The sequence below is a fragment of the Solanum dulcamara genome, chromosome 11 (genome assembly GCF_947179165.1).
Source record: "Solanum dulcamara chromosome 11, daSolDulc1.2, whole genome shotgun sequence".
NCBI classification, from domain to species: domain Eukaryota; kingdom Viridiplantae; phylum Streptophyta; class Magnoliopsida; order Solanales; family Solanaceae; genus Solanum; species Solanum dulcamara.
Genome location: NC_077247.1, coordinates 41670106 through 41693579, shown reverse-complemented (window position 1 = coordinate 41693579; position 23474 = coordinate 41670106). Strand labels below are relative to the sequence as shown.

Sequence of the window (23474 nt, the reverse complement as noted above, 5' to 3'; positions counted from 1 at the left end):
AAAATGTATACACACATATGATACATAGTTATACATCATATATACACGCTATGTATTGCTTATGCAATATTGATATATTACGTATACATACAATCTGGGAAGAAGTTATTGCATGAACAATTACGTAAAAGCCTCTTAATTTATACATAATTTGGAGAAGAACAAACTGTCATTTAATTATTTTATCTCAGAACTATTAATTCAAAAGAATTGTTATCCCACATGAAATCTGATATAAAAATAGTGTTACAATTTAGTATACAAAAACAATAACATAGCCAGTGAAATCTCACTAAGTTGGATATGAGAAGGATAAAGTATACACAAACTTTATCACTGCCTCAGGGAGATAGAAATACTATTTTCGAAGGGTGAAAATCATTTTCACTGCCCAACTTTGTTTTTAAAATCAAACTCCCCCTCAACTTTAAACAATAATCAAACTCCCCCCTTTATTCTATGTATTGTCCATTTTACCCTTATTATATCACTTCTATCTAATATCTCTTTATTTTTTAACATAAATAGTTATAACTTTTTCTTTAAGTTCTTTAACATTATAAGTAGAATAATATTTTTAAGAATTTATCATAAAATTTAATATTATTCTTATGACAATTATTTCAATATAATATGCATTAAGTGTGTGTATATGTATGCAATATATATTTTTTCTTTTCTCCACTCTTTTACTCCATGCGTTTCATATTATTTGGCTCTTCTTGATATATATGACACCCTTAAAAAAACTAATTAGAGGTGTATTTTACTAAACTAACATTATTAATAATATTTGAAACCTTAAATTTGACTATTGCTACTTTATGCAATTATTTAATACTAAGGATAGAAATAAAAAGATATTAAAAATTTCTTTAATTTCATAAATTGGACAAGTAAATTAAAACAACTATTTTTAGAATGAGAGTTAAGTAATATAAATGGTGGTGGGTATTCTTCCATATAAATAAATAAGTTTTGATTGACGTTGATGTAGTATTATGTAAATTATAATCTAAAATAATTTAAAATCTAAATAATACAACCTTTAAAAATTTGTCCTTAATTAAATTAACTATTTGTATTTCCTTCATTGAAATATATTTATATAGTTATTATTCTCTGCTATTTTCTCTTGTATAAATAAATATTAGAGTTTTGATTATTATTAATAAAATTAATTTTCTCATTATGCTAATTTATTACTTCATTATAGAACATCATTAACTTATATATTTAATTAGTATTTTTTACTCTTTTTTTCCAAAAAATAATGTTTATGCTTTTATGAAAAAATTGTTACATTAAATTTTTTAAAAAAGAAAATATCTTGATTTATAAAGAAGTAAAAAAAAAATTGATAATAAAATGGTACAATAGGCATTTTAAAATTTTAATTAGGATAAAAAAATGGAAATTTGATTATTATTCAAAATTAATGAGGAAGTTTGATTTTAAAAGTAAAATTAGGAATAAAAATAATTTTCACTCATTTTTAAAATATCCTCGTCTCAAGTGAAACAAAAGATGGGATAAAATGGGGATTACTATCTTTTTGTCCCAGAAATTCAAATGATTCCTAAAGGAATATCATTAAGGATAGACTATAGTAGTCAATAGGGGCATAATTGGAGAGCTTGTTAGCCAATAAGCTTCGTCCGGTTGGCTTCCTCCATAACATCATGGGACGGGTTTAATTTGCCCTACCCACTACCATAACTACTCCAATAAATTACGTTATATATATATATTCTTGACTTTTTTGTTTGTTTAAGTGGTCATAATTTGATCTCATTAATAAAAATCCTAACTCGACTGACGTTCATCAACTCAAGTTGTTACAATAATGGGAATAAGCTAGAAAGTGCTATAGATTTTCATATATTCCCTTACTTTATAGGATTCTCATCATATTGGTATTATTCCAAAGCTAGCTCTTCATTTTTTTATTCTACTTCATTTGTGTACTTTTTTTTCTCTCTTCCTCTGTTCATTTGAATACTGAGATTATTCTAAGATTAAAAAAAATAAAAGAAAATGAACGATTGGGCTGGTCCGATCATAGCAACAGCACTATTTGGATTTCTATCTCCAGGATTATTGTTTCAAATGCCAGGGAAGATTACGCCAGTTGATTTCATGAACATGAAGACCAGTTGGATTTCCATATTGGTTCATGCTGTACTCTTTGGTTTGATCCTCATTCTTGTCCTTGTTGTTCTCAATCTACATCTCTATGTTTAAATTAAATTACTAGTTAGGAGTAAGGTCTGCGTACACTTTACCCTCTCCAGATCCACATTGTAAGATTTCACTAGGTTGTTGTTGTTATTAGCCAACACAGTAGATTGTTTAATATAATAAATAAACATGCTCTATTATTTTGTTACTTAATTCTGAGGAATTTAGTTCGTCTTTGATTATGAGTCTTTGGAAGAATAAATATATACAAAGTGCAAAAGATTCTTTTCAATTAAATATTTTTTGTATTCAAGCTTTAACCTCTCATTTGTTCGACTACTCACGGGGCCTGCTGCGTTTAGGTATAAGATCACAGAAATTTCATTCATTCTCTATTCACTTGTGGCAGCTAATCATACCAAAAGTGGCCTGTGGACACTGGTGCTTGATTAATTATCTGATGTATATATACCTTGAGGTGAATGTTTCCTAGGATATGAAATGTTATGCATATATGATTCATTCATCGAAAACCACACTGCTACTGTTGACAAATCAAACATCAAATGTTTTAACAGATTTCAAGGCATGGCATAGATAGAAATGATGAAAGAGAAGCGCTTTGTTAGTATGATTAGCTGCCACAAGGGAATAGTGAGCAATTAGCAAGAAAATAGAAATTTGGATAGACGTCATACCAAGTCCAAGTCAAAACAACTTAATTTAAACTTCTCATTAAGTTTATAATTCCAAAAGTGAAATCTAGAGAGTTTAAGGTTCTAATCCCACAAGCAGAATCTAGAGAGGATAAAATATAGACAAACCTTATAGCATGTTTAAAGGCCACAACATTCAAAAGTTGTATTGATATTCAAAACTAAGTTTTTTTTAAAAAAAAGTCTTTAAATACGTGTTCAATCAAATAAAGTTCACGTAAATTGAAAAGGTAAACAATGGTAGTAGTTATTGCTTGGATGGAGATGCGAACATCAAAAGAGAAGGCAAAACCAAGTAGGACAACCATCATCCCTGGCCTAGGTAAAAAGCAAGAGAGAAAAATGGCATTCTGAGCTGTTCATTTGAATATCAATGCCGACATAACTTACATCCTCAGACAAAACAAGAAACAAATAGACTTAATGGATAATTGTAGCACTTGACTCCTAAACTACATGGTACATAGCAAAGCTATTGGGTCAAAGTATTATGTACCAAATTCACAGGTCTATTTTAACCTTCTGAAAGTTTAACTCAACAAGCTATAGTAAAATTTAGCCATGCTCCATGACCTGGGCACGAAATGCAAGTGCCAAGGCTCTGGTGAAAAAAATCACTTCTTGACAACCTTTTTCTTGAAGAAATTGTAGCCAGGCTTATCAACTACTACTTCAGACACCAAAAAGCACTCAGTCACAAGGCAACCTTTTTATTAATCAAAATTCACCAAACTTGTCTCATGCTCATCGACTTATAGCAGCATTGACGGAAAAAAAAAGGAGGAATCATGATGACCAACATCCAATAGAGTTTGGAAAAAAGAGAGGAATTATGATCAGCAAAATCAGAGAGATGAACTTGTAAGAAGATAACATCAGGTAGCAAAGACGGCCTCATTCAATTCCATTAAATTCGGACTGTAGGCAAGTCCATCAATCAATTCACTAAACCATAACGGGAAAACAAGCCTCTCAATCTATGAAATGGAAGCAATATCTTGCCATAATACTAACTTTGCCAAATCAATCAAGAAAACAAGGCCAAGAGAGAATTTAATTCGGAACCCTTCAAGCATAGTTCAAGCGAAATATGTCATTCTGAACGTAGAAACTTCCTTGCTGTGTTGGAATCAAGTGAAACATCTGCAGTCCACGAAAGGATAGAAGTATGACATTATAAATTTGAGATGTGTATAACTTTGAAACATTGAAACTTGAAAATATAAAAATATTTCAATACTAAAATATGAAACAACAAATTCATCACTGATTGTTCCTTCTGAAACAAGCAATCAGAAAAGCACACCATGTATTTGGAAAGTAAGATCAGGTGCAAGAGTAATGGATATAAGGAGTAGAATAAATAAGAAAGTGAAAATCAACAAATATCCTTTCTTATATCCTTAAATATGTATACAACGATGCAAAAAATCTGTCTGCATAACCAATTTACAGTATTGAGCCAAAACAAACAATTCAAATAATGCTCTACTTTTGTAATGGACATAGGAGCCTGCACTACAATGAGAGGAGAAGAAAACAATCAGTTTTTTCTTTGGAAAGACAGGAAACTTCTCTACAAAAGCTAGTTGATTTTTTAAAATTTTTTTCCTCTTCAGCTATAATGTCTGCCAAAACTAGTTGTTTTTCAAACAAAGTGGAAAAACAAGACCAAACAATCAACATTAGACGTGAGTCCAAAATAATAACTACAAAATTAGTCAAAGCAAGATACTCTACCATTATTTAAAGTATGACAAAGAAGGAAAAAATAAAAAATATTCTACAACTACTGAATATTTGTTAAACCATTTACAGAAACAGAGATAACATCAGAAAACCAACTTGATAATACCCCTCGTAGACTAGACGTAGAAACAGAATCCCAACATATAAAGCACCCTTTAAGTGATTAAGACTAGAAGCTCATTGTACTCTTCCTCTAAAGCTCGGCTACACCATTCCTTACTTGCCACTTTTTATCCTAGCACATATGCACATGGGAAAAGGAAGAAGGGGGGGGGGGATCATCCACCAGGGGAATTTCTCAGTTATCAATATATATATATATATATATGGTTTTTTAATTTCCTTAAATATCCTCAATAATACTTACTGATACACGAACTAGAGGGACTTTATGTATTTTCAACCTCATCCTGTTCTCCTCCATCCCCTTTCACCCGTTTTCTCTCTCTGGAATATTCATTTTTTTTTTTTGATAAAGAATCTCTGAAATATTCAATTTTGCTTTCCTTCGCTGCAACTTCTTTCTTTACAGATTTCTAATATATTTGATTAGCTTTAGTTTCCTTTTTGATGCATTTTGTTTTTAAATTCTTTTGGCTATTAACTCAGTACACTTTCAACTGAAGGCGATGTATCTCTTGGCAAATCTAATTTTGAATCATCCGTAACTCATCCTCCTTCATAAGAAGCTCCATTAACAATAAACCCACTTCCAAAGGGAATTAACGCTGAAACCAATTCTAGATAGAATTTTTGCAGAAGCTTTTATCAACATTGTAGATGGGTTAATGTCAGGGGTTTTCTTGCATCTAAAAATATTATGACTTGTTTTTTCAATTTATTAATTTCTTAGTGTGAGATTGTAATGGTTGAATCCTAATTCCCATGGGAAGAAGTACCGCTTAGTATATGGAAGAAGCTACAGTGTGAGGTTTGATAAAGTAAAAACGGAGAGGAGGAAGAAAGAGTGAATGAAAATTGGGAAAAAATTTATGCTAAAAGCTTAAAAGACACAAAAGCCCCTCAGAGGAACACATTGTCCATTTCTTGCTGGGTAAATTTAAGGAAATTTGAAAATGGGTATAATGTTAGCCTACTACCTCTCTACGATCCAAAAGCATGAAGTTTTAGTGAAGATACGCAATGAGTTACTTCGCAATGCTCCCACGGAAAACATAATTCGTAAGTGACACCCTATGACTGCTTCTGAAGCTAAAATAATTTGTTAAATGTGTCTTAAAAGACTCTATCTGACCATTCTTCAGTCTGGTATAACAACCTTCTCAATTTAACTTTTCATTAATGCAGTGTATTTTGCTGAGGCTGTAAGCAATATAAGGGTATTCACAATGTGGAGAGCCAAGAGATAATACAGATTTGCTTAGTTTATCTGATTGAATTTATTCATTGAAGTCATTGTCCAGGAATAGCATTTAGCATTTATTTCAATTTGCATTTTCTTCCATCTGTAGATGGAAAATTGCTTCGTGCAATCCAAATCAAATAATAATAGAGCCACATCACTCATTTACTTTTTGAACACATGTTTTCCTATTCACCTTGTTGAAAAAAGTGATATCATAGATCTTACAAGGACGAAAGAGCACATAAACACCCACAAAGTGAATTCTAACAAATAGTTGTAAAGTTGCTCCAGCCAATCCAATCAAATAATTATAGAAACAAGCAACTCATTACTTTTTATATGTACGAACCTTTCGTTGAACTATTTGAAAGAAGTGACGTCAAGAAAAAGACCAGGAAGAAGGAGCACTTAAGCATATGTACATAGATTGAATTCAAAGACAGTAGAATTCAAATGTATTTGCATATCCATAAGGAATCTTGTTAGAACAGTCTGAATCACATGGTACACAAGTAAACAACATTTTCAAGTTCAAATGAAATGGCCTAAACATAAAAAATATGAATGAGACTGCCACACTTAATCCAGGAAAACTGGCCTTCATACTATCCCAAAGTAAATGAATAAAATTATCAACTGATCAAGGGAAAATAATAGACTATCCTTGAATATAATAGTACACACACAGATATTTTAATGGCTTCTTAAGAAACTGCAGAGGTATCTTCACCATGTAATTCAGCTATCATACCAGAACAATGATATGATCAAGGCCACATTAGCAAGTATTTTGTGTCACAATCTTACATTAAGCCATTGATTCTCAAGACCGTAGCCTCTAATCTGCCCCTTCAAATAATAGCAACTGAAAAACAAAAATCCACATGCCTTATCCAAATTTGAGAATCTCAAGTAGGCTCATTTCCCTAGCACAAAGGACCACCAATTCAAGCAATCCACAAATGGTTAAACAGTGAACTGATGTTATACACTCCTTAAAGTACTCCAAGTCCATTGCAGTAATCGTTACATTCATGTATCAGGATTGCACTCCACAACAACAACAACAACAACAACCCAGTGAAATCCCACATCGTGGGGTCTGGGGAGGGTAGAGTGTACGCAGACCTGACTCCTACCAATGTAGGACGGCTGTTTCCGAAAGACCCTCGGCTCAATAAAAACATAGAACAAGGTCAGACAAGAATATTAGAGTAAATAAGTAGATAACGAAAACGGTTCAAACAATAGTATAATCAAAGCACAAAAAACAGTACATATTATTATTGGATAATAACATAAATACCATAAATAACATACAGCAGAGTACAAGAAATCATAGTGCGTTAATACGCCTACGAATAAGGGAGAATAAAACCAATATGTACTAGCCCTCTACCCTAATGTGTGTCCTCCACACCCTCCTATCCAGGGTCATGTCCTCGGTAAGTCGTAAATGCGCCATGTCCTGTCTGATCACCTCTCCCCAATATTTCTTCGGCCTACCCCTACCTCTTCTGAAACCATCCATGGCCAGCCTCTCACATCTCCGCACTGGTGCCTCTGGGACTCTCCTCTTCACATGTCCAAACCATCTCAGTCGCGTTTCCCGCATCTTGTCTTCTACCGAGGCCACTCCTACCTTTTCTCGAATAGCCTCATTTCTAATCCTGTCACTCCTGGTATGCCCACACATCCATCTCAACATTCTCATCTCGGCAACCTTCATCTTTTGCACGTGGGAGACCTTAACTGGCCAACACTCTGCCCCATATAACATAGCTGGTCTAACAACCACTTTGTAGAACTTGCCCTTAAGTTGTGGTGGCACCTTCTTGTCACATAACACACCGGAGGCAAGCCTCCATTTCATCCATCCTGCCCCAATACGGTGTGTGACATCCTCGTCGATCTCTCCGCTGTCTTGCATGATAGAACCAAGGTACTTAAAACTACTTCTCTTTTAGATGGCTTGGTCCCCTAGCCTAACTTCCGCGCCAACCTCTTGAGGTGTCTCACTGAACTTGCACTCTAGGTACTCTGTCTTGGTTCTACTCAGCTTAAACCCCTTAGACTCCAAGGTGCGTCTCCAATCTTCCAGTTTAGCGTTAACTCCACTACGAGTCTCATCGATGAGGACTATGTCGTCCGCAAAAAGCATACACCATGGCACCTCGCCTTGAATTTGTCGCGTCAATCCATCCATCACCAAAGCAAATAGGAATGGGCTAAGAGCTGATCCTTGATGCAACCCCATCATAACTGGGAAGTGTTCCGAGTCCCCTCCTACTGTCCTTACCCTGGTTTTGGCACCCTCGTACATGTCCTTGATCACCCTTATGTACGCTATAGGTACACCTTTAGCCTCCAAACATCTCCATAGTATCTCTCGTGGGACTTTATCGTAAGCCTTTTCCAAGTCGATGAACACCATATGCAAGTCTCTCTTCCTCTCCCTATATTGCTCCATTAGTCTCCTCATAAGGTGGATGGCTTCTGTAGTTGAACGTCCCGGCATAAATCCGAACTGGTTCTCTGAAATAGACACGCCTCTCCTCACCCTCATCTCTACCACTCTTTCCCACACTTTCATAGTATGGCTTAGAAGCTTAATACCTCTATAGTTGTCACAGCTCTGGCGGTCCCCTTTATTTTTGTAAAGCGGGATCATGATGCTCGATCTCCATTCTACGGGCATCATTGCCGTCGTAAAGATGACATTAAATAACCTAGTCAGCCATTCCAAACCTACCGAGCCCGCACTCTTCCAAAATTCTCCAGGGATCTCGTCAGGTCCGGTCGCTCTTCCCCAGCGCATCCTACGAACAGCATCCTTAACCTCATCGACCGTGATACTCCTACAACCCCCAAAATCGTGACTCCTTCCTGTATGTTCTAAATTTCCCAACACAATTTCTCTGTCCCCTTTGTCATTCAAAAGTTTATGGAAGTATGACTGCCATCTTTGTTTGATAAGGGTTTCCTCTGCCAATACTTTTCCGTCTTCGTCTTTAATGCACTTCACTTGATCTACATCGCGTGCCCTTCTCTCCCGGGCCCTGGCTAGCCTAAATAATTTTCTTTCCCCACCTTTCTCTTCCAGTTCAGCATAAAGACGTTCAAAAGCTGCCATTTTTGCCGTTGCAACCGCCAACTTCGCCTCCTTCCTCGCTATCTTATACAGTTCTCCATTCGTCCACTTCTCCACCTCATCCTTGCTCTCCATCAACTTAACATACGCCACCTTCTTTGCTTCCACTTTCCCTTGCACTTCTCCATTCCACCACCAGTCCCCTCGATGCCGACTACGACTACCTGTCGAGACTCCTAGCACTTCCTTTGCTACAACCCTAATAAAACTAGCTGTCCTATCCCACATATCGTTCGCATCCCCACTACTATCCCAGGCCCCCATATCCTTCAATTTCTCCCCCATCTCAAGGGCACTAACCGTTGTCAAACTCCCCCATCTGATTCTAGGTCGTTCTTCCCCGACCCTCCTCGTCCTTGTCATCTTTATCCCTAAATCCATCACTAAGAGCTTATGTCGGGTTGTAAGGTTGTCGATCGGAATGACCTTACAGTCTTTGCACAAACCCTTATCATCCTTCCTAAGGAGTAAAAAATCTATCTGAGTTTTAGCCACTGAACTACGGAAGGTTACCAAGTGGTCCTCCTTCTTTGGAAAACTCGAGTTGGCTATCACTAACCCGAAAGCTCTTGCGAAATCCAATAGTGCGGTTCCTCCTCCATTTCTGTCCCCGAAGCCAAAGCCCCCATGCACATCATCATACCCTCCCGAAATAGATCCGATGTGCCCATTGAAATCCCCTCCTACGACAAGCTTCTCAGTAGGTGGTATGTCTCCCACTAACTCGTCCAACTCCTCCCAAAAGCGCCTCTTATCCTCCTCGCATAAGCCCGCTTGCGGCGCATAAGCACTAATAACGTTCAACGTGATCCCTTCAACGACCATTTTAATCGACATCATCCTATCATTGACTCTCCTAACCTCCACCACCTGATCCCTTAAATCACTGTCTATTAAAATGCCTACCCCATATGAAAATCTAGGTGTTTTACTCCCTTGTTTAAGTAACTGATATAAGATTCTATAAAAGAGCCGCAACGAATAATCAATCCCAATAGGGGAGAAAACATTAGCATCGACTGAATGGACCAAACACAAACTAGAACACACAAAATTAAACCCTAACGGCATCTGAATCAGACATGCCATTTAACCCTAACCACATGAGCCGTCAATGTAACAATCGGCAAGCTGTCGTAAATTGACCAAATGGAGTAGTACAATAAGAAGTAAAAATACCTGACTAAACTTGAGGGGGTGCTGTTCGCCGGGGAGGTTAAGATTGCCGCTGACAAAGACAAGCATTCCGCCGACAGCACCAGAGGGCTGGCAATCGACGGTGTTGATATGGTGCTTACACTGCTGGAAGGGTAGACCGGTGAGCTTATCGGCGATGCTTTGAGTACCCTGATACTTCTGACCTTCAAAAGTCAGTACAGAACTTTCCTGGTAGACGCTAGCAAGGCCGGTCCGATTGGTATCGAAGGTGGAGTAGTAGTAGTCCACGAATGCCTTCGAGACGGCGTCGGGATCCATTTGCAAATCGGAAAATCGGTCGCTCTACTTCTCACTCTGGTTTGCGTGTGTGAACTTGTCCAACAGAACGCTGCAGGAGCCCTTTTTATGATTGCGCGGCATGCTCTTATTGTCTGAGTGGTTGCAAGGCCAAGGGCCCAAAATATAAGATTGGACATACACTTCATCAAGTCTTATACCAACAGCCCAGCAGTGGCGTTCCAAAATTTTGGGGTTAGTTTGTTCCGACATCGTCATTTTATTCGTATTCATTAAAAAAAAAAAAAAAAAAACATATGTGCACAATATGGTATCTAAAGTTCGTCTTGATAGAATCAAACTTCAGATGAATCCAATGACTAAATAAAACAATGATAATTAATGTTAAAATCTTGTATCAATGGGGCACAATATGGACTATAATTAATTTGTCAATTGCAATTTACACTGCTCATTACCTATTGTGATTTCAGGGATTTACGAACTCTTTGAATGTTTGCATTGCCCCCATTGGTGTTGCTGAGCATCAGCGGTGGAGCCACATTTTGCTCCAGGGGTTTATCCGAACCTCATTCGGTGGAAAATTATAATATTTATACATGGTAAAAATAATTTTTAATGTATACATAGTAGATGTTGAAACCCCTTCAATAAGTTCATGTGTCTAATTCTTCAAATTTTGAACTCCCTAAATCAAAATTCTGGCTTCTCCTGCTGGTCGGCAATTCTCTCGTGTTTCACACTTTCTTCAATTTTCAGCAATCGATCTGGATCTTCACTCTTAGCCTCTAATGTACACAAACCAATTGTATTAGTTCAATTCCCTGAATTCAAATACATTTCATTAGGTTTCTTATATCAATTGATCACTTCTGAACTCAAAGCCTATAGTAAAAAGGAATGCAACAACTCAAATTTGAGAACTGAAATATTACATTTACTTTATACAGTTTTTGTCAACATAATTAAAACAAAATACAGAAATATTCAACACCAAAAAAACAGATGGACACATTCAAATGATCTTTGCCAGAAACCCAGGTAGTTCCACTCGTGAAAACAAAATGGAAAAAGATCAGAAACAAAAAACGTCGACAGCAGGGTTCGAACCTGCGCGGGCGAAGCCCAACAGATTTCAAGTCTGTCTCCTTAACCACTCGGACATATCGACTTATTTGTTTGATAGTATAATCTTTTAATTACCTTAATTTTAAAAATTGGGTCCAAATATACCTAGAGACAAACAGACCCTACAATCGCGTGCAAATAATATATTTTATTATGAGCCAAAGACAAGCAAAAATATGTATGACAACTGAGATAGATTGTTCGCACTATGAAATCAATGGAGTTTTAGGCTATGGAGGGACCATGTTTGATAATGATATTCTCCGAATTAAGGTATATACTATGGAGGTAACTTTTGATAATGAATTCTTTTATTTTTAAAAGTTTGGTCAAACACTAATGATTGCTCAAAAGTGTTTTTTAAATTGATTAGCCAAAATACAAACGGCTTTTTTCCAAAAAGTGAATTGAAAAACCATGAAGTCTCTCATATACAAATCTTAATGAAGGCAAAAACACCATGTGATTTAGCCATACCTATGTTGATAGAAAGTAGTGTTGAGCTTTAAAATATGTGAATGAAAATAAAGGGTTGTAACTATTTCGAAAGGTTGTAACTTTTTTAAAGGGTTGTGACCTTTTCGATAAGGTACAATAATCACATGTTCATATTACCCTTTGTTGTTTATAAATAGATGGATTTTCTCTCATTTCTAACAAACGAATTTTTCTACACTTCTTCTTCGTCTGTACAAACAAATTAATTCTAGTATACTTTACAGTTGTTGAGTAGTTCACTGATACTGTGGTTTTAATATAGACACATCAATGAGTAAGATCGTTCTATCTTGGGAAGATATATTTCATTATCCTCGGGTACTTGAGGGGAATAAATTCCTTAAGGAAACACTATGCATTCAGTGGACTCAATTTTCTTCCTTGAGAAAAATATTTCCAATTTTTTTTCTGTTTATTTATTTTGAGTTATCTGATTTTGAAAATACTCTTTAAACCTTACTGTTTCTTAAGAAATTTTTTAAAGTTTATGTTCTTAGTATTTTGGTAATACTCACATATATACAAATAGAGCCCGCACCACATATTTTTGCATCAAAACCCCCAATTAGATATGGAATTTCGTAACCTAAACATCTCAATTGCATGTACAACATAAAATTAGTCATAAGTTAATTCAAACGATCACGATTATTAAAAAAAGTATTCAGAAGTCTTCTTTAAATGCATTAGTTTTTGTTCAATCAAATTAAGAAATAAAATGAAAACAGATGGAGTATAGTATGTCAATTAGAGTTATATAAGGCGCATTAGCTAGTTTCTTTGAGACATATGTTTTTATTTTTGGTTAAAAGACATATGTTTTTACTTGTCTACACCTTGAAAGAGATGAAACATAATTTTGTAATGAGCTTATGTTTGTTAGTTTGCAATATATATGAAGTAGTATTGTTCACAATGAAAGGCGAAATGAATTTGAAGGCTTTATATATTAAAAACCTTTGTATTTTCAAGTTTTATTTAAAATTTAAATTTGAATGGATATGTATGTTCAAAAAATAATATGGTTATTTAGAATGGCCACTTTCCAACTCTATATATTAGGTCTTCCTTCATCATGAAGTGAATAGGAAAAATCTGCAAATATAAATATAGGCTTTATAAGTGTATTATGTGTTTTTTTTCAAGCTATATCCTATATATGAATAATATCTCTTTAAGGAAAGTCCAATTCTTTCACTTCTCATCGTCATTTCTTCTTCAATAATGTTTTCCTATTTTTCTAATAGTTTAAAGATAAGAATTAATGAAATTTGAATTTAATTCAAGCGGGAATAACTAACTCATGTGATGAAATTACCTAATATCAAGTTTCTCATCCAATAATATACTCACTCTGTTTCTTTTTACTTGTCAAATTTTGATGTAACACATATATTAAGAAAACAATGATTGGTATAGTGAGTTTATCATTTTACCCCTATTAATTGATAGAGTTTTAAACATATTTACTCACTACATTTTTCAAAGACATTAACTCAATGTTAATAAATTGAGGGTATAATAGGAAGAAAAAAATTGTCCTTTCTTGATTTGTTAAAATTGACTAGTAAAAGAAAAAATCAAATTAGAAAATATTTGACAAGTAAATAGGTACGGAGGGAGTATAACTCAATCAGCAATAATTTAAATTGATTATGCCAATACATTTCGAACAAAATATATTTCAGTTTTTTTTTTAAAAAAAAAATATGGCTTGCTTCAGAAGATGCATGTTGTGGAGATGAGAATGTTAAGATAGATCTATGAACATACTAGGAGTTACAAGATTAGGAATAAGGTTATCATCTATTCATTCATATTCATAGCTATATTATTATAAAAACACGAATATAAATATTGATGGACCAAAATATCCACTAAAAGTTGATTTACTTATTTGCCCTTTTAAGTTAAAATTTTCTCCATCTAAAAATTATTAATGGGTATAAATATAATTTTATGTTAGGAATAAACAAAACATATTTCTATTAGGACTAAGTTTATCGTAGGATACATATTATCCTATTAATACTAGGAACTTAACGTTAAATTTATTTCAATTAAACTATGAGTAGAAAAATTTTACACATTTAATAATATTGGTCGACCAAAATATCCATTAAATATTGAATGATTTTTATAGCCTTAAGGAGTAAATATTTAATAGTTATAACTTTAATTAATTTTAAAGTCCTACATATTTGAATAATAATTAAATAATAATTATTTAAAGAAAATAGTAAATGACAATTTTGTATATTGTAGAAAAATAGTAAAAGATAATTTTATCTATTATAGAGTCTTTCAACAAAGGCAATGTTCAATCAACAATTCAATGAGATACAACCTTCCGTCATTAACCTTTTTTCCTAAATTCAAGATGATTCAAGACTCAACTCTTGAATCGAGGTCGGATCTCAATTTGAGTGTCGAATTTCGAGTCAAAAATCGAGGTAAGATTTCGGAGTGTCAAGGTTGGGTTCCGAGTTAGGTGTCAGGGTGGAAATTCGTATCAGATTTGAATTTCAAATCGAAAGTCGAGGTCGGATCCCAAATCAAGTATCAAAATGAGTTCTTAATCAATCGTCGGGGTCAATTGTCGGGATCAGATACAGGTTCGACAATTGGATCTCATGGTCAGGTCCTGATTCGGAAGTCGGGTCCGAAATCAAAAATTGGAGTCAGATCCTGTGTCGGAATTCAAGATTGGGTCCTAGGTAAGATTCGGGGTTATATCCCGGTTCGCAAGTCAGATCCAAGGCCTGATGTCGGTGTCGGATCCCAAGTAGAAATTCGGACCAGTTCAAGAGCCAAAAGTCGGGGTTAGTCTTGTATCGGATGTTAGGGTCAGATCCCAATTCGAAAGTTGAGTGCAAAGTCGAATCTCGGGTCAAAAGTCGGGTTCTAATCCAAAATTCAAATTGGATCCTAGGTTGGGAGATGGTGTCGGAAGTGCGATTCCAAATCAGTGTCGAGTATTAGGTGTCGAGGTCGAATGTCGGAGTTGAGTTTCGAGTCGGGTCCAGAATCAAATATCGAGATTGGATTCGAGTCAGAAGTCGGGTCTCGATTCAAGTCCTGGAACAAGTGTTGGATCAAAAAATAGGTCGGGAGTCAGGGTCAAGTCTTTATTTCAAAAGTAGAGTCCCGATTCAAGTGTCGGGTGTCGAGGTCGGATGTCGGGGTCGAGTTCCGAGTCGGGTGTCGGAATGAAACTCCGAATTATTTATTAGAGTTCTTTTTTGTATGATAATTGATAGGGAGTAACGTGCAAAACACGTTCATAGATACTAGTATTATTAAAAGTAGGAAGCTCCAAAGTGCAAAATTGGATTACCGTTTTACCCCTACTCTAAATAAAATATCTAATTAATTAAATATTAAATAATATCAAATATATTATACTAAATAGTAAAAGTGAGAAGGTATTATTAAGTCAAAAGTTGAAGAATATGATAATGAAAAGATCATGGTTTCAAGACCCTTCATTTCTAAAAATTAAATTTTAAAACTCTTATCATTTCATTTTCTCATATTGAATGAAGGAAAAAGTTGGTCTTGCAAACAATAAATTAAGACATTAGACAATATCAAATAAATCATAAAAAAATGGTAGTGTTCAATTCTTAATTTCAAAGTTTCTTCTTTTATTTGATTCCTTCTTCATCTATGTATTACCACATTTATTTGTATTTATGTTTGTCATTTTTATCCTCTCTCAAACTTGATGGCATCATAATATAACAATAATTATATGTGATATGTTCGATGATTCATTATATTTGTTTGGTAAGAATTTCTTATTTTTTTTATAAAATAAAATTTATGTCGCACAAATCAATTTCTGAAATTTTAAATTGATGAATACTAATTGTTTGGGATAAACGTGCAACACACATTCTCAGAGACTAGTTCGAAAAAAGGTGGGAGTGACCTATGTGGTGGACAAGATGAGAGAAGAGAGATTGAGATGGTTTGGACATGTGCAGAGGAGGTGTGTTGGCGCCCTTGTGAGGAGGTGCGAGAGGTTGGTTGTAGGGGGTACACGGAGGGGTAGGGATAGGCCAAAAAAGTATTGGAGAGAGGTGATTAGATAGGACATGGCGCAACTTCATATTACCGAGGACATGACTTTAGATAGAAAGAAGTGGATCATGTTGCGTACTAGGGTAAAAGGGTCTTGCTTTGCGCGGTTTAGTGCCCGGTGTAGGACTAATCGTGTCTTTGTAGTTATTGTCATATGTTGTTTATTATGTTTTTATTATCACACAGTTTTGTTGTTGTTGTTGTTATCATGGAGCGCTTTTATAGACTTTATACTGCTTTTCTTATTAATCATTATGTTTTCTCCACTGTTTTTTCTTATTTTATTTGAGATTGATATATTTAAATCGAGGATCTTTTAAAAACAGTCTCTATACCCTATTCAGACCCTTCTTTATAGAATTTTACAGTATGTTATTGTTGTTGGTATTGATTGAGGGACAATCAGAATTTGTTATAGCCATACGTTTTCGTCATTTTAATTATTGAAATTCTGATAAACTCATTTAATCAAATCTGCTCCTAGACCAAGGCCATTTTGATCAAAATTTCTGATAGGCATGTGGGGCGAGAAACCGGCCAGATTATTAGAGAATAGACAGGCGGCTCCACCTTTTTTTTGTAGTTTAGCTTTTATGTAAACAGATAGGCCATCTCCATCGACAAAGGAAAAGCATGATAAACATCAGTACTCAATGCTCTCTGCTCTGTCTTTTTCTTCCACTCAAGTAAACTTGAGTGGCACTTCCTCGTTATCTCACTTTTTCACGATTAATAACAAAAGTTTTTTTCAATGTGAATTAGTAAGAAATTTATGTTATAAAATGTAATTTTTATATTCATTTTTCATTGTATTAATTCACTAAGAAATGCATGATAAAAAATATAATATTTTTCAGTAAAAAATAGTAATTTAATATTAAATGAAAAATAGATGAGTTATGAGTAATCTCCTTATTTAGACATAGGTCATCTTTCTCCTAGGAGATAATTTTGGAGTTTGAATAGTCTCAAAATCCATCTCAATTATTGCACATGCTTTACCTGCCAACTCTAAGTGTGAGATGTCTTATTAAAAATTCGTATATTGGATAAAAAGAATAAATTATCTTCTTATAAATTTAAATAATTCTCACCTCAGTAGCTAGTTCTTAGAATAAAACTGGCCCAAAATTTATTTCTTTATTGCATCAAACTAATATAATTTATTATAAATAAATAATTTAATAAAGTTACATTATTTAACCATAATCAAATGATAAATATGGATTTTTCAACACATATTATGCATTTATTAGCCTAATATAAACATTCGATTCCGATAAACTTTTACTATCCCAATCCCACACCACCTTCTAGTTATTTGGATACCGATCCAAAATTGCAAGTAATTAAACTTAATGTATATATTACTATATTTACGTTTTCCTTGTGGTATTAAATTTAGCTTTAATATAAAATATATTTTTTCAAAAAATTAATTATACAAAATTTAGACAGTAGTTTGTTACCGTCCCATATTTCTTGCCCCCTGTTTAATGGGGTAGGGGGTGAAGTGTCATTTTTCAGTAACTTTATCTGTCTCAATTTTATACCAAAATGTTCTTTTCGACACAAAATTGAAAAAAAAAAAGAATTTTAAAAGATTACGCCTAATAATCAAATTTAAGCAAAGCATCCAAAATATACTTTGGTATCCGGTAGGAATAAAAAAAAAATCCAGGTTGGTTGGTGAGCGGGAATGAGCAATGATGAATTCATAAATATATTTCATTTTCGTTTTTTCTATAAAAATAACAACAATTGTGCATCATGTGAGTCCATTAAAGCTACGTCAACTAAGGATAAAATAGAAATTTTAAGACTTGCTAAATTTTTGAAAAGAAAATGTCTTTTATTTTAAATATAGACTAAAAATGTGGCAAATAAAATAGGATAACTTGTTTGAATGGTTGTTACATATTTAATTTATGTCTATACAATGTGCCTTTTATTTAATTTATATCAATATAAATATTAGTATAATTTATTTTAAATTCAAAATACTTATTTTTCTTCTCTTAAATTATGTTCACAACTTATTTGAATAGTTGTTACATATCATTTCATACATATTTTATTGTTTTGTACTATTTTGATAAATATTAGATTGGAATAGATTATATAGTTTCACGTTGTTATATAAAATTATACCTCAACAATCTTAAGAATAAAGTTATCATATTATAAAGAAAAATAAGAAATGAAGTAAAATTATTATTAAAAAATAGGATAAAAGATTTTCTTAAGAAAATTAAATAATTAGTGAAATAAATAAAAAAAGAAAAATAAATTAATCACATGGTCAGGTAAAATAAAATTCTCAGAGTACATAATCATATATTTTGAGGATACACATGTTAGTAGAGGTTCAAATAAAATTTTCATCATTACATAATCGTATATTTTAAAAATACACATATTAGTAGAAATTTAAATGGTAGGACTATTTATCCGTTCAAATATTACTGAAGATTGAAATACATGTCCAAAAGTACGGAGCAATCAGAGAATTTTTTAAGCTGAAATGATGTGGTGTTATAAATGAGCGAGTCCACAACATGTAACAAATTATACTTTTTGCTAATTTAAGTATCTTTATTTATTTAAGAGTGTGCAAAAATAGAATCGATCATCGATAAATTAAATCAAAAAAAATGTTATTAATTTATTGTTATTGGGTTATTGGATTAAAGGTTATTTAATGGTTTTATAAAAAATAATTATTGGTTTATCGATTCGGTAATGATTTTTTAATATTGGATTACTGGATAAATCGATAACCCATTAAAACTATAATAATTTACTATTTTAATTTTTACTCATACATAAATATTAAAGTATCAAACAAAAGATATTAATATAATCACTATATCTAACTATCAATATCCTACACAATTCACATTTCAAACTGTATTTACCCTTTAGGCTTTAGTATTACTTTAAGTTCACAACATCAAAATCTAAAGAACTAAGAACGGCAGCGGCTACGGTTTGCAATGACAACGGCAAGGGTTAGGCGACGGCTAGGATTGTGAATTGTGAGTATTCACAACAAGAACGTCTGGTTTGTTTGTTTCGTTGCATGCCTGTATCGCGTCAAATTGTTGGAGAAGTCGTATGTTAGTTTTGAAAGTATTTTCTCATTGATTAAATCAAAAATTGAATCGTTACAGACCAAAAATCGATAAATCGAAAACCGATAACAAATATCTTATTGATTTGATTATCGGTTTACCGTATTTAAAAATTAAAAATCGATAAAGCGAATCGATAATACTTAAAACCAAATTGAACCGACAGATGCACACCCCTTCCTCTATCTGTAAAATTAGATAACTGATTACCACCAATGAATATGGTGCAGCGGATGGGTTGTTGCTCTCTTCACCAGATTTTTAGAATTTGAGTCCTGGGTATGAAAACACCTTTGGCAGTAAGCGCTCGCCCAAATGGAGCCCTACCAAGTACAAATTCAAATTAGTCAGACTCCAATATACCAAACTCGAGAAGAGAAAGAAAAAAAAGTAGATAACTGGTCACATGTATTGAGGCTGAGGCTCTAGTAATAGTATATGTATACCTTCCCTGTCTGACATTATACCGCGGTGTACTCCTCTGCTCTCATCAAAAAGAAAATAAGAAGACAGTACCATTCACTAATTCATAACCAAAAATTGAACTTGAAGATAGAAAATCTGAAGCTCTAAATTGGCTCGATCGATTCAATGATGGTTAATTTGAAAGAAAGATTTGGTTACTTTTGTAACAACAGATGGCTAGTGTTCGTTGCTGCAATGTGGATCCAAACTTGTGCTGGTATTGGATACCTATTTGGAAGTATTTCACCAGTAATAAAATCCTCTCTGAATTACAATCAGAAACAGATTGCTCGATTGGGTGTGGCTAAAGATTTGGGTGATAGTGTTGGATTCTTAGCTGGTAGTTTGTGTGAAATATTGCCTTTATGGGCTGCACTTCTTGTGGGTGCTATTCAGAATTTTATTGGCTATGGTTGGGTTTGGCTTATTGTCACTGGAAGAACTACACCTTTGCCATTATGGGCTGTGAGTACAATACCCTTCTGCTTTCATATTGCTTTCATGTTTCTTGGTGTGTTCGGTAAGCCGAAAAATATTTTCCAGAAAATGTTTTTTTTTTTTTTAATGATTGATCAAAAGTTTTCTTCAAAATAAAGAAAAATGATTTTCCTTAATTCAAGCAAGTAAAACAAGTGATTCATTATTGTCTGCTTCTTACCTTTTAACACACCTCGTCTTTATCATATCTCCACCATCACCCCATGCTTCTTATATTATTTTTAGGATAATATTTTTTGCTTACCTATCCAACACAATAAAAATAAGTAAAAAAATACACTTATTATCCAGAAAAATATTTCCTAGAAAACAATTTTCAATTGTGTTTTATCTTGTATGATATGCATTAAATTAATAGCATTGTCACTAAATCAGGAAGTTTTAAATCAATTCTTTTGCTTTGTCAAACTCATTAAATAAATTTAAACTCAAAAAACTTGTGAGGCACTCTTGCATTTAGTACGTATATACTACTACCAATCCATTTAGATTCATCTGAAATTTTCTTGTTGCCATCCTAAAATGCCTTGAGCTCAAGTGAACATGTTTATGCCAGGGGCGGATACAAAGTTTTAGCTACTGGTTCTGTATTAACAGGGGCGGATCTATGTTACTCGGAGGGGGTACCACGCCATTCCATGGTATAAATATGAAATGTGACACCCTTAGAAATAATGAGTCTTGTGGTGCTAGTGGTTAAAACTCAGGTTTACCACCATAGGGATGCAAGTTTGTGCCTTGTTGTGGGTGTATTTTCTTGAAACTTTTTTTATCATGCAATGCATCGGTAGTGAATTTATTATATAAAAAATTGTGAATAAGTAGATTAAAACTCTAGATCTCTCCTAAGTATAATCTTAACTAAACCAATAGAACAAATCTAAATTTTGTCTGCAAATTTGGTAATTAATATTAAGTATTGTCTTGCTCTACACTAGAGTTTTTGCCATAAGTTACTGTTCAAAGCAGCGTGGCACCCAGAGTTTCAAAATTCTGGATCCGCCTCTACCTGTATATTAAAATTTTTATCAAATATTTGATTGTAAATGTTAGACAAGCATTTTGCTTCTCTATTTGCTGACCATTATAATGAATTATGTCTTATCCATGACATATATTGGGCATAACTTATTGGTGTCTGCTAGAGTGCTACATTATCACAGATTCCTTGTTTTCTCTAATAGCTGACATAAGTTTAACTATTTCTCTGCAGATGTGCATTCTTCTATTTGTAGGAACAAATGGGGAAACCTTCTTTAACACAGCAGCTTTAGTCTCTTGTGTGCAAAATTTCCCGAAAAGCCGTGGTCCTGTGGTTGGGATTCTTAAGGGATTTGCTGGCTTAGGTGGTGCTATTTTAACTCAAATATATGCAGTAATCCATTCCCCGGATCACGCTTCACTTATATTTATGATTGCCGTTGGACCAGCAATGGTGATTATTGCTCTCATGTTTATAATCAGGCCTGTTGGAGGCCACAGACAAGTAAGGCCTTCTGATGGACTAAGTTTTTCATTTGTTTACAGTATATGCCTCCTTTTGGCTTCTTATTTAATGGGAGTTATGCTTGTTGAAGACTTTATTGATGTTAGCCACACTGTTATTATAATCTTCACAGCTATTCTATTTGTCATCTTGATAATCCCTATTGTGATCCCCATCTATTTGAGTTTCACTCAAGAGCCAAGAGTAGTATCAGAAGAAGAGGCACTTCTATCTGAGTCAGGGAAACAGGATCCTGGCAAATCAGAACACAACGATGGTCAAGAAATTATATTTAGTGAGGTTGAAGAGGAGAAGACCAAGGAAGTAGACTTGCTTCCGGCTTTAGAAAGGCAGAAAAGAATCGCGCAATTACAAGTGAGGCTAGCTCAAGCAGCTGCAGAAGGAGCTGTGAGGATCAAAAGAAGACGAGGTCCTCGTAGGGGAGAGGACTTTACTTTAGTGCAGGCTTTATTAAAAGCAGATTTTTGGCTTATGTTTTTCTCATTGCTTTTCGGTTCTGGATCTGGTTTGACTGTCATTGATAACTTGGGACAGATGAGCCAATCTTTAGGATATGATAACACACATGTATTTGTTTCCTTGATCAGCATATGGAACTTCCTTGGCCGTATTGGGGGTGGATACTTTTCTGAGATAATTGTCAGGTACATGTGGTATTAACTTATCTTTACATGAATATTCAACTCTCATTAATTTCTCGCACGACCTTCTCAAACAGGGATAATGCATATCCAAGACATGCAGCTATGGCAATTGCCCAAGTCGTGATGGCCTTTGGTCATTTCTTCTTTGCCATGGGTTGGCCTGGAGCTATGTACATTGGTACTCTTTTGGTTGGACTTGGTTATGGAGCTCATTGGGCGATTGTGCCAGCTGCTGCTTCTGAATTGTTTGGCTTAAAGAATTTTGGGGCTTTGTACAATTTCCTCACTATTGCCAACCCAGCTGGTTCATTAGTATTCTCAGGTCTTATTGTTAGTAGTATATATGACATGGAAGCTGAGAAGCAAGCTCAACAGCCCCATGAAGGACAGTTGAATTTGGTGTCGATTTTGACAAGTTTTTTAAACATGGATGAACCTCTGAAGTGTGAAGGTGCCATTTGCTTCTTCTTGACTTCCTTGATAATGTCAGGACTCTGCATTATTGCAGCTGTTTTAAGCATGATTCTGGTGTACCGCACAAAGACTGTGTACGCTAATCTATATGGAAAATCTCGTACATAATGTATTCTCGAGGGATAGAAATTTAAGCATCCTGAAAAAGGGCATCTTCTTCCAATTCATATTTCCAAATATCATTATAATGTGACACTGAAACCGTCACCAGAACACCTCCAGGTGACAGCAAATGACGAAGAAGACAATAGCCTGGTTTTGCTGTTGCGGAAGTAGTCCCTGGTAGAGTGAAATATTTATTTGTGTTGCAAGTCATTTCTGTATATTTGCATTTTCTCAATCTTGAAATTGTTAAATTTTGGATGTCAACCACCATTATAGTTAATTGAAAGAGTGTTGATTGATTTTTTGCTAATGACAAA

The 23474-nt window shown here is 34.2% G+C and overlaps 3 protein-coding genes and 1 non-coding gene across 6 annotated transcripts; 2 read left to right on the top strand and 2 right to left on the bottom strand.

The window, feature by feature from the left end:
• The first annotated feature begins 1783 nt into the window (after nt 1–1783).
• Nucleotides 1784–2410, top strand: LOC129873764 (uncharacterized). The gene has a single exon (XM_055948937.1). It carries the CDS (start codon nt 2038–2040, stop codon nt 2242–2244), a length of 207 nt encoding a protein of 68 aa, XP_055804912.1. The 5' UTR covers nt 1784–2037; the 3' UTR covers nt 2245–2410.
• Nucleotides 2411–3772: 1362 nt separating this feature from the next.
• On the bottom strand, nt 3773–10781 carry LOC129873132 (nuclear transport factor 2B-like). Of its 2 annotated transcripts, none has more exons than XM_055948156.1 (2): nt 10343–10769; nt 3773–4040 (listed from the first exon to the last, which is right to left on the bottom strand). In XM_055948156.1, the coding sequence occupies exons 1-2, from the start codon at nt 10637–10639 to the stop codon at nt 3966–3968; spliced, it is 372 nt and encodes a 123-aa protein (XP_055804131.1). In that variant the 5' UTR covers nt 10640–10769; the 3' UTR covers nt 3773–3965. The 2 variants fall into 2 exon arrangements, with proteins under 2 accessions (XP_055804131.1, XP_055804132.1); XM_055948157.1 differs by lacking the exon at nt 3773–4040 and adding an exon at nt 6456–6877 and having other exon boundaries at nt 10343–10781.
• A 926-nt stretch (nt 10782–11707) lies between these two features.
• On the bottom strand, nt 11708–11789 carry TRNAS-UGA (transfer RNA serine (anticodon UGA)). The gene has a single exon. It is a non-coding gene; the product is annotated as a tRNA-Ser (tRNA).
• Nucleotides 11790–19954: 8165 nt separating this feature from the next.
• On the top strand, nt 19955–23474 carry LOC129873886 (protein NUCLEAR FUSION DEFECTIVE 4-like). Of its 2 annotated transcripts, XM_055949072.1 has the most exons (4): nt 20224–20394; nt 20984–21068; nt 21641–22578; nt 22653–23474. In XM_055949072.1, exons 1-4 carry the CDS (start codon nt 20339–20341, stop codon nt 23158–23160), a joined length of 1587 nt encoding a protein of 528 aa, XP_055805047.1. In that variant the 5' UTR covers nt 20224–20338; the 3' UTR covers nt 23161–23474. The 2 variants fall into 2 exon arrangements, with proteins under 2 accessions (XP_055805046.1, XP_055805047.1); XM_055949071.1 differs by lacking the exon at nt 20984–21068 and having other exon boundaries at nt 19955–20394.

What these genes read in the sequence shown, in the direction of transcription:
- LOC129873764 (XM_055948937.1), top strand. Translation starts at nt 2,038, where the DNA reads ATGAACGATTGGGCTGGTCCGATCATAGCAACAGCACTATTTGGATTT.
- LOC129873132 (XM_055948156.1), bottom strand. Translation starts at nt 10,639, where the DNA reads ATGGATCCCGACGCCGTCTCGAAGGCATTCGTGGACTACTACTACTCC. An exon ending in ACCCCCTCAAGTTTAGTCAG is followed by an intron (nt 4,041 to 10,342) that starts GTATTTTTACTT and finishes CGTGGACTGCAG; the next exon opens with ATGTTTCACTTGATTCCAAC.
- LOC129873886 (XM_055949071.1), top strand. Translation starts at nt 20,056, where the DNA reads ATGATGGTTAATTTGAAAGAAAGATTTGGTTACTTTTGTAACAACAGA. An exon ending in CACCTTTGCCATTATGGGCT is followed by an intron (nt 20,395 to 21,640) that starts GTGAGTACAATA and finishes ATTTCTCTGCAG; the next exon opens with ATGTGCATTCTTCTATTTGT. An exon ending in TTTTCTGAGATAATTGTCAG is followed by an intron (nt 22,579 to 22,652) that starts GTACATGTGGTA and finishes CTTCTCAAACAG; the next exon opens with GGATAATGCATATCCAAGAC.